Source organism: Taeniopygia guttata, chromosome 9 (genome assembly GCF_048771995.1).
Source record: "Taeniopygia guttata chromosome 9, bTaeGut7.mat, whole genome shotgun sequence".
In the NCBI taxonomy this organism is placed as follows: domain Eukaryota; kingdom Metazoa; phylum Chordata; class Aves; order Passeriformes; family Estrildidae; genus Taeniopygia; species Taeniopygia guttata.
The window spans coordinates 6,978,635-6,992,895 of record NC_133034.1 but is presented as its reverse complement, the minus strand read 5'-3'; the positions used below and the strand labels follow the sequence as shown (position 1 = coordinate 6,992,895).

Below are 14,261 nucleotides of genomic sequence, written 5' to 3'. Positions count from 1 at the left end.
TGAAGTTTATTCTTGTGTCTCTGGAATCCTTCCTTACCACAAATTCCTTTTACACAAGTTAAAATTAATGGCTCTTATTTTTTTAGAGTGCATATAACATCTCACTTAGGGTATCAATGAAAGAAAAATAGAATTTATTAAAAGATATGTACAAAACACAGAGACACTCCAGAGACAGTGGAAGCAGCAATCTAATAAATCTAATTTATGGTAACAGATAAATATGCTATAATATTTGTTCTTATCCCACACAGGTAAGTTACTTGACTTCTTGCAGGTAGCATCTTACTGTTGTACATTACTCCCATTCTGTAGGTGAATTAGTCTCATTCTACACAGCTACTTCCTCAGCTACCCAAATACTTGGTATTTAAGTTTGAGGTATGTTTTACAAAAGGATATGTGTGTCAAGAAACAAAACCCTGCCAATTTTCCTACATTCCTTTTGATGGGCAACTTAGACAAGTAGAACAGTAAAACCTCTTCTTAGCCATCAAAAAAATCCTTGGAGGGAAGTAGCTCTAAATTAAAACAGTGATTCAGAGACTACCTTTCACCTAATTATTGAAGCATGCTTTGATTTGTTTTATTGTTCTTCAAACAGAAAAGAAGAAAATCATTTGCAAGTCAAAAGCTGATCTTATTTTTTTAGTTTGGTGCCACCCCGTGGCAGTTCCTCTACACACACTTCCAAACAAATTGTTCCTGCAGAAGAATTACTTAAAGGATTTGATGGCTCACTGCAATGTTCAACACCAATCAGATCAAACGTGGCCCAGAGTTTCACTGATCAGTGATACAGCAGCTTACATAACAGATATGACTATACCACAACCCAAAAGAAAAATTACAAATCTTATGTTCCATTATTCCTGAAAAAATACACCAATTCACTGAAGTATAATATATGCTTCCATACATAATCTAATCTGGTTTTTAAACTAACTGGAGAGTCACTATGACAGTCCCCTTACTGTGACACAGCAATCAAGTTACTGTTGAAATATGTGCTTTTTTTTTAAATTGTCTTTCCCCTCTCTTTTTTTAATATAACTTTGGCTTCCATCCATCAAGAATCTAATCATGTCTGTCTCTTACACTGAAGAGCACTCCAGCACAAGATATCTGCCTGGTGGGTATATTTATAGATATTGATAAATTCATTCTTTAACCTTCTTTCATACTAACAAAATAGACCGAGCTCTCATTGTTTCGCAGGCTGCAAATCATTTCTTACTTCTTCACTGAATCCTCTCCAATTTCTGTATATTGTGTATAGAAATGTGTCAGCAAAAGTGAATGTATTCAAGTAACAGTTCTATCACATGCTATGCAGCAACTGTATTTCCTATAACCACTCTACATTCCCATTCACACACTTGGACATCAATCACCCTTCAGAAACCACACCATTCACAATTCTTCTTTGTAACTGAAGTCATCAACACTTTAACGAGAAATTGGAACAAATACTGGATTATCACACCTGTGCAATTGCTCTTTAGCAAAAGCAAGGACAATGCATGTCAGATAAGCTGTAAAACTAACAGCTGACAAAATTACATGACAGTATGGATTCCCTTGAACACAACAGCTCTCTTTTCTTGACGCTTTTCAATAGAAATGTGCAGGACACTGACAAAAAACTCACACTTTCATTATATTCCATACAGCAATTAGGTTTTTTAAAACTGGGAAAAGAAAAAGCTTGCTCAACTATAGATTTAAGTATATAGTGAGGAGAGTTTAAGACCTTCCTTATTAACATGCATCACAGAAAGACTGAACAAGCACATCTCCAATTATTCTGTGCATAGCTCTGAGATAATAAACATTATTCCTCCTTCAAATGCTTGGCAGTAAGGTAAATATTATGCAGTAACATAACAAAAAACCCAACTCAATTCATACACAATGCCAAATCACAAAATGAAGACTAATTTTATAATATTGCTTTAGATCACTGGCCAGGGACTGAGGTGAAACAGGATGAAACAAAGATATTATATCCCATTCAGTCCCATAATCAATAATTCTCCAAAGGAAAAAAAAACCCTTTTAAACAAGTTCTGCAGTCTGACAAAACAGACAAAACTTACCATTCAGGCCCAAAGTTAAGTGTCTGAGTTTCTGCTGCCATTTTTTTCCTGTTCTATTCCTCTTTTTTAAAAAGTATGAACCTGAAAAATAAAAATATTTATTATTAAACCAGCAGGATTGATACAGCCATTCATAGATTAACTCAAAATACAAAAGCACACCTGGTCAAAGTGAAAAAATTGACTACATTAAAAAAGATTTTATTTTTTTAAGGAATCCATTTCAACTTTCCAACACAAACTGATTTAGTAATATAGGAGCAACTGCATCAAGATTTCTTCCTGAAATCCCTCTTTTAACAGCTCAAACAGGACACTGGATTAGAGTGTCTGAGGAAACAATTTGTACAAACACGGAGAACTCGATGCATAATCCTCTTCTCTAAGAACAGTAGTGCTTAATTAACAGAATTGCCGCTTCCTGACAATTACAAGAGGATAAAAACCCCACTAGAATTACAGCAAGACAGATTTGCCAGCTGAGTGGCAGAGTATTCAAGAATTTTCCACTGCTCATTCTTGAAAAATAAGCCTTCTAAAGACCGAGTACATCCAAAGCCACCAAATACTCCAAAATTCTGCAGAAAGTGACAGTACTTTTTTCATTCTTGGTTTCATTAAGCAAAAGAAATGCGTAACTTCAGACTCAGCTGATCTCCTTGCTATTAGCCAAGGTAGGTCCTGCAGACGCTAGCAAAGCTCAAGTCAAGTTCCTACAAGAACAAGGCTATGGTAAGATTATGAACTTTTCCCTAACAGAACCGAGTCCAGCCCAGACAGTTCTGGAGAAGTATCTTTTCACAATAAATAAAGCTCCTCTTTCCTTCCAGCAGAAGCCAAATCCAAATCTGCAGAGATAGATAGTTTGGTTTTTTTAAAAACCAAACACACTGTAGGTAAAGCCCAAGAAAAAGAAGAATTTGAAGCATCATTTTCAGATACTGGTTGATTAGACTACAAGAACCCATAACGTCAGAGAGGGAACTTTGCTGTACCACATCCCTTAGCAGATCCAGGGACTAAATAAGAAACTTCAAGAGTTTGTCTATACTTTGCATGAAAAGGCAATGAAAAAGAAAAAAAATCCAGGGAGATAGAGGTGGAAAGGGCATTAGTTACAGCAAAAAAACAAGGCAAAACTAAACAAAGGAAGCTTTTTTTCCTTATATCTATTCCACAAAAGTAATAATATTAAAGAAAATAAATCAAGACACTCAAAGCGAGAAAATGACAAAACATGCTAAAACTAAATATGCTAAAATTGCTTGAACAGATTTTACCCTATTACTTTGGGCATAAGGTTACAAATGCTTATAAAACTCCCTGCAGTATAAACCCACCAACTAATGTTTGGCTTAGGTATTTTAACAACAGGCTGTATCTTCTTTGTCCCATACACAAAGTAATTTATATACAAATCTCATTGCTTTTATTTTCACAATAATTCTAGATAATTAAATGGAATTACCCCTACTATCTGCACCAAAAGCTAATACAAAAATACCCAGATATTGTCACAGGCCTAGTCTGAGATATTTTGGTCTGATCTGAGTTGCATTTTTGAAGCAGCTTACAAATCATTAGAACATTCAAGCTACACCCATTCGCCATCCTGCGAATCAAAATATAAGGTGAGGTACCCAAAGACAACATGCAGCAGCCACAAGAGAAAATACTGTAGGGCAATTCAAGTAAACCATGATGCACACCAGGGCAGAAACAAGCCTCTAATACAACTCCTAGCAGCCTTAATTGGATGGCTGTCCCTCCACTTCCTGCAATGCCTGTAATCCTTCTGCTGGGGGTGGTGCACGATGGAGAGTTTTCAGATCAATCCATGAGCATCACCAGGGAACCTGGGATCTTTAACTCCTAACATCAAAGCTACTCTAGTAGCAGTAATACTAAAACAGCTGGCACTCAGGGTTAAACAATGAAAATACAGCTGAAAAGTATCAGATACAAGCACAAAGCACCAAAACCCAGTTAGAATCAAGCTGTTCACAGGTTCTGGACCCACTCTTCAGCCTCTGCATTATCTTCCCAAAAAATTGAGGATGCTGTATCATGTTTCTCTACTAGACTTCTAAGCAGTTTAGCACCTGCACGAATGCTAGTCTCATCCCAGTGAGCTGCTGAATGGCTTTCCCTATCCCTCATTTTGGCCACAGGACTTTGTTTTGTGAAGTCTTCCTCTTCTGTACTGCACTCAGGTAAGTTACTCCATCCCTAGAAGTTCTGACTGTATGAATTTTGAACTGAAAATAAGACAACTATAAGTGAATTAAATTGTACTGAATACATCTCTTCCAAAACAGAATAAAACAGATGTGTGGGTGATCTGAATAGGTGTGACAGGTAAACTGAATAAACAACCCAGAAATAAAATACACACAAAAAAGAAATTACAGGCAAAACTGAGAGAAGAATGTTGGACATGAGACATCCTGGAAATGGGCAATGATTTGGGAGGAGGAGGGCAGACAACAGGGAAAAGGCTCAGGAAAGCTAAGACAGCAAGTGCACCACAGGAAAACACTAAAGCCACATCAGAGCAGATGAAACAAAGGGAGTGGAAACCCTGTGCTGCTCCCACTGGCTTTCAAAGTGGCAGCCAAAAGGGGAGAGCATGGAAGCCAACCTGAGAGGAACCTCTGACAGTGACTGCACACCACACCTGGCTCCTGTGCAGGAGAAGCTGCACTAACTGGAAAGGCAAGTTGGAGTGGACAAGGTAGCACTCGCATCAGAGGAGGCAAAAGTCAGGGCGGAGCAAGAAAAAGGATGAGGAATTCAGAGACCGGAATGAATGATCAGGTCACAAACTTCACACCTTTTGCTCAGCCAAAATGGTTAACTTATCACATCTTTATTATCTAGACCACTTTCCTGGGTCTTAAAATTTAATATTTATAACCGAAATGTTGGTTTTGGTATTTATTAAAATGCTGCTTCCTTATTAATCAAGAATGGCAAATTATAAAAATAACCTATACCTAGTATTTCCTCCTTGATACAATTTGATGAGGGAAAAGCCCCTTTCTGAACAGGTAGTTTTGTGAGTTGAGGTCTTCTACAAATCAGAGGCTATTGATTAAAGAATCTTCACAGTACAGATTTTATATGGGCAGGGAGCACACAGACAGGCTCAAGCTGAAGCGAGAAACTGAGGCAATATTTTGATAATGGCAAGTTAACACCACTGCTTGGCCACGGCAGCTTCCCACCACTCCTCCAAACTGGAACATTTTTCCAAAGCTTTCTTCAAATAAGGTCAATACCTGATTAAGGTGTCAGTGCAACCCTACAAACAGTTGGGATTTTCCTGCATATTTTTAGGTGAAAATGGAACTGGCTTGTAAACTGGAACTGGGACCCCATTGTCCTGAGGTGACAGCCACAACCTGCCATCAACATGCAGGAGTGAAAAGAGAAGAAATCACATCAACCCCACCAACAACCTACAGGCTGGCAAGGGGGAAAAAGACCCCTATTTTGTCAGCTGTTTAATACCTTGAAAGTCAGAAGTCCACTCTCTGAACAGACACAAACTGTAATCTAATAACATGAAGCCTTTAAGTGGCTTTCACTCACAACTAACAGGTAATATACATACACAAGCTGCCATCAGCAACGCTCATTTCACTGGTTCACTTTAGGACCAATGGTTATTTTATGAAGCTTACAGTTTCTTAAATTATTTTTCAAGCTCACTATTTAGTACCTTACAAATGTATTAAAGCTCTCAAACATCTGCTACAGACACAGGCCAGAACTTGATTCTACTAGCTAGATTTATGTGTTAAAATGCATAAGATGTTTCAGTTGAAGGTCTACAATTACTATGGGACATTTTGCCCCTAAGCTCAGGTATCTTATTTAAAAAATACAGCTAGCTAATAAATATCTAGATAAAAAATGTTTTCAGAGATTTGAAATATCAAAATTACCACATTTTCCAGACTTTGCTCAACATCACATAATTGCCAATAAGGTTCATTTGTTACTGATGGGCACCTGCATTAAGATTTTCAGGGGATGTTGAATTCCTACATTTCCATTACAGAATTCTCTCAGCTAATAGCATATGACTATCTGTCTCACCAAGATGTTCTGCTGTTCTGGGTAGAGACTACCAAGACAGAGGTTCATAGCATTCCAAGTTAAGCCCAGGCAATGGCTGCATTCAGGTCTGACCATCTAATCTTTTCTGCAGAAAAAAAAAATAATAAATACTTGGATTGTCATTGCAATTTATAGCTTTGGGGCCACTGCATGCTTAGGTTTTTAATTAACTTTGAAAACCTAAACCTTGAAAAAAAATATACCACTGATCCTTCCTATGCACAGCTATTTTATTTTTAAACAGTCTACTCTTTGATCAGAGATGTTTAGAAAGAAAAGTATCCTTTCCTTTCAAGGTAGTTCCGTTGCTGCTGTAGGTCTGAAAGAGTCTTTTAAACCTAGACGCTGGATGAAAATGTGAGAACCAAAGACCACAACAGAAATCCAATATGAGCAGACTTAAGTGCAAGGAAATGGGCTGTCCTTAAATAAATGTGGAGAAGGAATTTAACATCAGTGTTCCACCATTCAACAGCAATATTACATCAAGATGAGAAAACTTCACCTTCCACAAGCAAAAAACATTCCATAGGCAGCTACTAGAGCTAGCTAAAGTCAGTGCCAGTAATTGTGCTTTAAAAAAATTAACAGGTTGACTGACTAATTAACGCTGATTTTCTCTAATTCTTGAAATATTAAGGATGATCCACAACTGTATGCAAGCCACCTTTGAAGTATAATGGTAAACAGGATGACTGAGGTGGCTACACAACCTGTTTGATATTAATCACTGGCTAAAACAGACAACACTGATTAAAGGACACTGACATAATTAAGGCCAGGCAACACAGATTTATGGAAGACATGCAATCAAAATACTTTTATAAAAACAGAGATGTCATTGCTTGAGTAAGTTGATAAATTTTAACTTCTGCAGGACATTTCAGTTCAGCAGAATGTTAAAAAGGACAAAATCATTCAGAACCACACAAAAAGTGTCAAATCATCACAACCTAAGTTTTCTTCTCTTCTAAAGAATCTAAAACAACCCATCTCAGAACAAAATTCTCCAAACCAAGTAAGAGGTAAGAAGTTATCTTCTACAGAGTCTGTAACACTGGCCACCAAACTTCTAAAAGCTAAGGATGACAAACATGGATATGGTAAATAATGGAAATGACACATCATCAATAGTGCCACCATGAATTATTCACCGACTCAGTCCAGTATAGCAGGTTGCACTGAATAAAGCAAAGTCAAGAGACTCACAAGCAGAAAACACAGGTGATATACAAGCAATGCAAGACTATTCTGGAAAAACACAGTCCTGAAACCATGCTGAGATGTATTACATTAATCAACTGAAAAGGAATATGTGATACAACATTGACTAGAAGAGCTAACAAAAAAACACTTAACGCAGGAAAACAAAAAATGCAGAGTAAATATACACCAAATTTTACCACTGAAGGGATACTGTGTCCTTTCTCCTTTAAGAGGCAAAAGAGCTGATAAATCAGGTGTTCAAAAATTGATAGAATCTGACAGACATGCCCTACAGTGAGAAGAAAAAAACACCAACAACATACTAAAGCTCTATTTATTGAGCTTCAAGAAAAAATTAAGTATCTTAGTCTGTAAATGATCACTCGGGTAAAAACATCAGAAGACCCAAGTTTATTCAGTGAAAGGACTGAAGCAAGACATTAGGAGATAATCAACAAAGTTAACTGGTTTTAGATCAATGTGAAAATATTTTTTAATAAGTATGTTCTAGTTTAAACAGAAAATTAATCGTAGAAAAAAAAATCTATTAGTCACATTATACAAGATGCCAGACAAGTCACAGGAGTCCCTTCTGGCTTACCAAACCTGATTCCTAATAAAGGCGTGAATTTTCCAAGGCCTATCTACCCACACACCAGAAAGATTTTCCTAAGGGAGCAATGTCCAAACCATCCACTTCTCCAGAAACGATGCCTCTATTATTACACTTACATTTCTAGGTATCTTGAAGTCTTATAACTCCCTGTCTCAAAACCTTGCCAAAGTATTTCAATCTCTTGGCAGTTTCTGATCAAAAATTGTCCATAACTACCTCAAATGGCACTTTCAAACTGGCACTCCCCTGCTCACTGCACAGATGCACATACAGCTTTATGGAGCACCTCAGCTTGCAATACGTTGCACTCTAGTCAAGAAGGACAAATACAAGTAGCCCCACAAGGACAGAACTGACACAGGAGACTAACAAGACCTATACACCTAATAACCAAATCCAAGAAAAATTTAAAACATTAAGTAACACACCTCCAGATGTTCTCCTCCTTTCCTACCTCCTATGGTGAACTTGGTGGTTAGATGTAGGCTGGAGAGCTTTCCACTTCTTGCTTCACCTGCACACAGCCAAATGTGAACGATTTTCCCACTTCCCCCACCAGAACACAGCGTGACCTCCACCTCACCAAACTCCCAGCCAAAAGCAGACACCAGCGATTAAGCTCCAAGCAGAGTCAGGGAACCACACCCTTGGCCCTGCCACTGGCTGGAACAAGAATGCTTCTCATTCCAAATCCTATCCCAAAATCCTGCCAGAACTCACATTTCAGCTTAAAAAAAAAAAATCACTTCCACATCTCTCTACCTTGTACATGGAAACTTGCTGGTAGATAACCATTTCGTCTGTGCCCTTCCACAAGGCACTATAGATCAAGATGGCAAGTCTGTCTACCTGCTCCCCAGCAGGGCCAGAAGCCAGACTGTGAAAGCAACCAAAACCCCCCTGCACCACCTCTCTCCCACTCACCACACACATTATATAGCCCATACATATTTTTAAAGTGGAAGAACACAGCTTCAGACTACATTCACTGACAACACTCACTGAATTAAGGGATCTGAGTTGCTGAGAGGGTTCAGGGGTCCAGCTTTAAATTGTCATTTAAATAACCAGCTTCTTTGGGCTTTGGAAATTCTCTCCCTGTTCCTTTAGGTTTCCTGCTCATGCAGTTCTGAGACATGATATACTTCAGGAAACAAACGTTCAACAGTGAGTGTTTAATAAAATATTCTAACAGAGAGAATCAGCATGTCTACCAGACTGCATACTACATATGAACTACAATACTTTTTAATAGCTTATCCATTTTTCCAAAATTTGCTAAAAAAAATCACTTATTTTATCTAAGAACCGTATCTTTGTAAACTGACTTGTGATGTTAGCCTGATCCTGACCTTAGTACACTTAAAATCACATATGCAGATGATTCAGCATTAACTAAGCCTACCATAAAACCTTCCACTGGTTTTAATGGTGGTTGAATGGGGCTTCTGATTTATTAAGTCAAGTTATGAAATGTTTTTACATAAAAACCTTGCCATATGCTATTCCATGATCAGCCTCACTCACTTTCTGTCACACACAGTCTAACACTGACGTCAGCCCTGCTTTGTGCAGGAGGCTGGAGCAGAAAACCACCAAAGGATCTTCCAACTAAATTATCCTCAGTGTGTTATTCTAACACAAGTGGCTCAAAAAATCAGTTTATAAATCCATTATTTGCAAACCAAACCAACTCCTTGCCACATGACATTCTGACTCGAAGGCTGAAGGCATGTGAATTCAGCTGTTCAGCTACCTATCATCAAAAAACCACCCAGAGTCATCTCCGCACTGTCCAGAGTGTACCTCTTCCTTGTTTCTTCCAGTCTGAATGGACACACAACACATGGATCCCATCTGCTTTCACCCAAACTGATCTACCCATGGACAAGCCAGTATCTTTATGAGAAAATACTACTAACAGAATGCAATTTACATTTATTGTCAAGAAGGGAATGCACATAAAAAGAAACTGTTTCATTGTAACCAGAACCTGAACCAAGTATTTCTCTACTGAATAAGAAGGACAAAATTTCAAGTAACAAAACACTTCACAAACTGCAGTGCATCGTGTTTACTTTCACTGGAATAATAACTATTTAACAGTACAAAAATATCTTTCTAACCAGTTTTTCTGACTCCATATGTAAGCTTGTTTATCTGTTTATAATGACAAACTACACACACAAGCACACCTACTAGAGCCATCAAATTATTGTTATTTCTATAGATTTTTTTAAACGTATGGCTAAAGAGAGAATTATGATAATGGACTGTTTTAATAACTGAGATGATCAAAAATTAAGTGGTCCAAAAAAGCAGTCAACAGCACAGAATTTTAAAACAATTCTCTAAACATCCATCAAAATTTTTCATTGACCTACACACTCTACAACCTCTACACAGCTCATGGGATTCATTCTGCTTTTCTCTATAATCCTGAGGTCCATATATCTAGCTTCTACATATTACAAGCTTTAAGGATTACAGGAGAGGCTCACTCCTGAAAAAACACACTTTGATTTCATGCTTGGGAAAAACCTCAGATGCATCAAAACAATTCTATGCATCCTTCCCGTTAAAAAAAAAGAAGAGAGGCAAAGAAAAATTTCAATGGCAGCCTAGTTTCCCACACAGGCATCAAGCCATCTCTACAGTGTCTAAATGCAAGGAATGCTTAATCACCTTTAGAGGAAATGGAATGAAAGCCTTCCCCCTGCAAAAAAAGAGAAGTGGACATGTTTTGTAATCAAAACACCGTGGCAATCTCAACTCTGTCTAATAAAGCAATGCAAAGACCTCAGCCTGCTACAATCTCCAGCTGCCATCTGAGCTAAACATTAAAAAAATGGCATTAAACATCCCCATTATTAACTAGTTATATATATCCACACACATATTACACCAACCACAAGAGGGCCAATGCCATACAGACTGTCACTTAAAGCACTTAATACTTAGTGCCATCCATAACTTAGGCACACCTTGAGCAAACTTGCTACATTTTCTCACTCCTGGTGATTTTCAAGCCAGATCCCTTATGGAAAGGGAAAAAAAAAAACCAAAAACCAACAACAATAAAAAAAACCACTCCAGAGTTGAGAGCAAGAGATACAAGAAGAGGCTAAGCTGGGCTGGAAACTGACTTCGTTCCCAAAAGAGCAAACCCCATCCCCCTGCAGCATTTCACACACCTTGCATTTCAAATGTCACTCTATGAATTAATATAAATTGATGAGAAAACCACACAAAGCAGGAGTCTCTTTCAAGGCAAATGCTTCCTCAGTAAACAAAGAAAAAGGTTTCTCCTCACCAAGGCATGCAATGGCTCTCTAGCAATCTCTGTAGGGAGAAGGCTCCCTTGCTTTGCCCCATGGCTTCATCTATAATCATGAATTATGTATGGTTTATCTCCACTAATATTTGAGCAGAAGCACTGAAGGGGAAAAAACTAAGAAAAAAATTAAAATGAAGAAAAAAAACTGCTAGGAAATGGATTTTTTGTTTGCTAAATCAGACTATGAGAGAACTTAATACCATACTTTGAAGAGTCCGAGGGAAGAATTTGGAAGACCTCAATCAAAGAATAAGAAACATATATATGACAGTTACCTGAACTTCCGAGACCAGACAAAAGTAGGCAAAATCAAATTTCACATTCTTAGTAAATCAAAATAAATAAACAATGAGAGAGGCCAAAGGGGAAAGCACAGATCTTAGTGCCCAGCTCATCTTCACCAGCTACTGTGAACCAGTGTTTTCTCTTCGACGTTTACAGAGAAAGATCTTTCAGCAGAGGGATGTACCAGCACAGCCTTCAGCCACTCAGCTGTCCTGACAACTTGTTCCACAGGACTCTGACATCTTGGGTTGTTTTTATTTTAATGAAGTATCTATAGAGCTTTAAAAACTGCTGATTTTTTTTCTTACATTCAGGTATGAGGAACTCCAGTTTGTAGCAGAACTTCATTCAGACAACTGGCCTTGGCAGAGATATAGAGTGGTGCTTAAGCTCAATTCCTTAAAAAACCCAAAGCCTACTTCACACTCCCTTTTTACACAGCTTTTTTTCCTCAACTGAAGAGTAAAACAGGAAGGAAATAATTAATTACAAAGCCCTCAACTGTCTATTTACACCCTTTTTTTCACGTACATAATCACAGGGCTCATAGTTTTAGTTTAATGTATATTTTAGAAACAGAAGCAAAAATGCTAACAGGAGCACCTGAGGATATTTTACAATGTCAAGGTCAACACCTATTAAAAAAGTAACAGTCCAAGTTTCCATTGTGGTATCAATTTTTTTTTTAAGCACCCTGTGAAACAAATAATGGCTTCTCCAAAAACACACTAAATTTTAGTTCTGTGCTCCTGCTTTAAAACACAGGCTCAAGAAACCATTCAGAAAAAGGCCCCAAAAGAAATGCAGTGACCAGGTGTCCTCAGGCATATTCCTGTATCCAGGGGCTGGGAAAACCTGAGAAGCTCTTAAAACCATTCAACCCCAGTATTTACCCACAATATTGTCAGATAATGAAACAGTTTATCAAAGTCTCAACATAAAAGGTGACATCCAACTTCCAGGGCTAAAATTCTGCCTTCTCTTTAATCCAGCAGACTATTAGACAGAAACTTTATTTTTTTTTTTTTTTAATCACACATTCATTCAGAAATTAACACCAACACACAACCACTGACATCAACTGACTTGTAGAACTACATGAACCTGGGGAGCAAAGCAGGTGCAGAAGGGGCCATGGACACTCAATATTTCTGCTGGCACCCCCAGGATTAATTAGGTCACACATTTTCACACCAGCATCAGCTAACTGCTCAAAGGATACCTATTCAAATGCATGGCAAGAAAACCAACACCTCATTGCAATAAAGCTCTTATTATCTACTGCAGTCATCACCCAATAACAAAACTTAAAAACACCAAAACAAAGCTTTTGTTGGTGACAACTGCAACAAATTTTGTTTACAAAGGTTTCCAATTATCACATTGTGTATCAACCAAATGCTCCATTCACATAACAGCAAATTAATTTTTGTTTATTAAAGAGTTTCTTAAGAACAAAAGCAACCAGCAGAGTCATAAGAAAAAAAATTCACACGTACTTTCCAGGAACTTGCCCAAGTCAGCTCCTGAAGCAAGAAAAATAAAACGTGCAGCAAGAAGTTAGAGGAATATAATCAGAATCCAAAAGTCCTTTCCCCACCCACCCGAGCAAACAGATATTCAAGAATTATAGTAAAAGCAGCACACCACAAACGTTGAACTGAATTGTTACTGGGGGAAATGTGGATTTTTATTGCAGAAGCACTAGTGGGCAATACCTCTTTTTTGCCTACACCTTGTGTCAATCCAAAGTGCAATCATAGAGAACTGCAAGAGCCATAAGTGCTCTGTTGACACTGAAACTACTTGTCTTGGATCAATACCAAACGTACACAATTCTGATCGATGCTCTCTTCAGCCTGCCAAGGCTTCTCCAGTCAAACACTGCCGGTCACCGCTGCTCCCAGCACCCTGCTGCCTGCGCGGGGGAAGGCTCGGAGCTCCCTCCTTCCTCGGCCAGTGTAACCCGACAGGGCCGGGCGTGCTCGAAGCGGGGCTCACCGCGGCGCTCCCGCTGGGCTGGGAGGGGACGAGCGAGTTCACAAGGGTCAGTGCGAGGGGAGACGGCCCCGGAGGGCGGTGAGGAGCGGCCCCGCCGCCGGCTGACAAGTACCAAGGACCCGCACGGAGAGCTCAAGGCCTGCTCGCCCCAGCTCCAACGACCCCTGCAGAGGCTCATGGGGAGCGCGGGGGGGCCCTCCAGGCGCACCCCCCACCCCCCTGGGCGGCCTCGCCTCCCGGTTAGGCCGCGGGGCGCCTCGGTGCTGCGGCAGCCGAGGCTGACGGGAGCCGCCGGCAGGGCCGGTGGTCAGACGGGGAGCGCGACGGCGGGGGCGCGGTGGGGACGGCCGGGGCAGCGGCGGGGCCGGGCGGCGGCGGGACGGCGTTACCTGCGCTCCCGGGCGGAGAGTCCCTCACAGCCGCGGCGGCTCCTCAACCCAACAACACAAGATGGCGGGTGCGCCGCCACGCAGCGTCACGTGAGGGCGAGGCCACGCCCCCCCGGCCCCGCCGCGGGACCCGGATGAAGCAGCGGCGCTTCCCGCCCCCCCTCTGTGTGACGTCATCTCGGAGCGGGGCGGGTCTGCAGCGC

General features: G+C 39.8%; 1 protein-coding gene across 12 annotated transcripts in view; it reads right to left on the bottom strand.

The window, feature by feature from the left end:
- GIGYF2 (GRB10 interacting GYF protein 2) overlaps positions 1–14,188 on the bottom strand; it is a 75,104-nt gene extending 60,916 nt beyond the window's left edge. For 4 of the 12 annotated variants that reach the window (XM_072933378.1, XM_072933383.1, XM_072933384.1 and 1 more), the window contains exons 1-3: positions 14,059–14,181; positions 13,168–13,194; positions 2,100–2,180 (exon numbers count right to left, since the gene is read on the bottom strand). In XM_072933378.1, the coding sequence (XP_072789479.1) occupies positions 2,100–2,140 (41 nt within the window). In that variant the 5' untranslated portion in view covers positions 2,141–2,180; positions 13,168–13,194; positions 14,059–14,181. Of the gene's footprint in view, positions 1–2,099; positions 2,181–13,167; positions 13,688–14,058 lie in introns of all 12 variants that reach the window. The other 8 variants (XM_072933386.1, XM_072933388.1, XM_072933390.1 and 5 more) reach the window with 5 other exon arrangements.
- Positions 14,189–14,261: the final 73 nt, after the last annotated feature.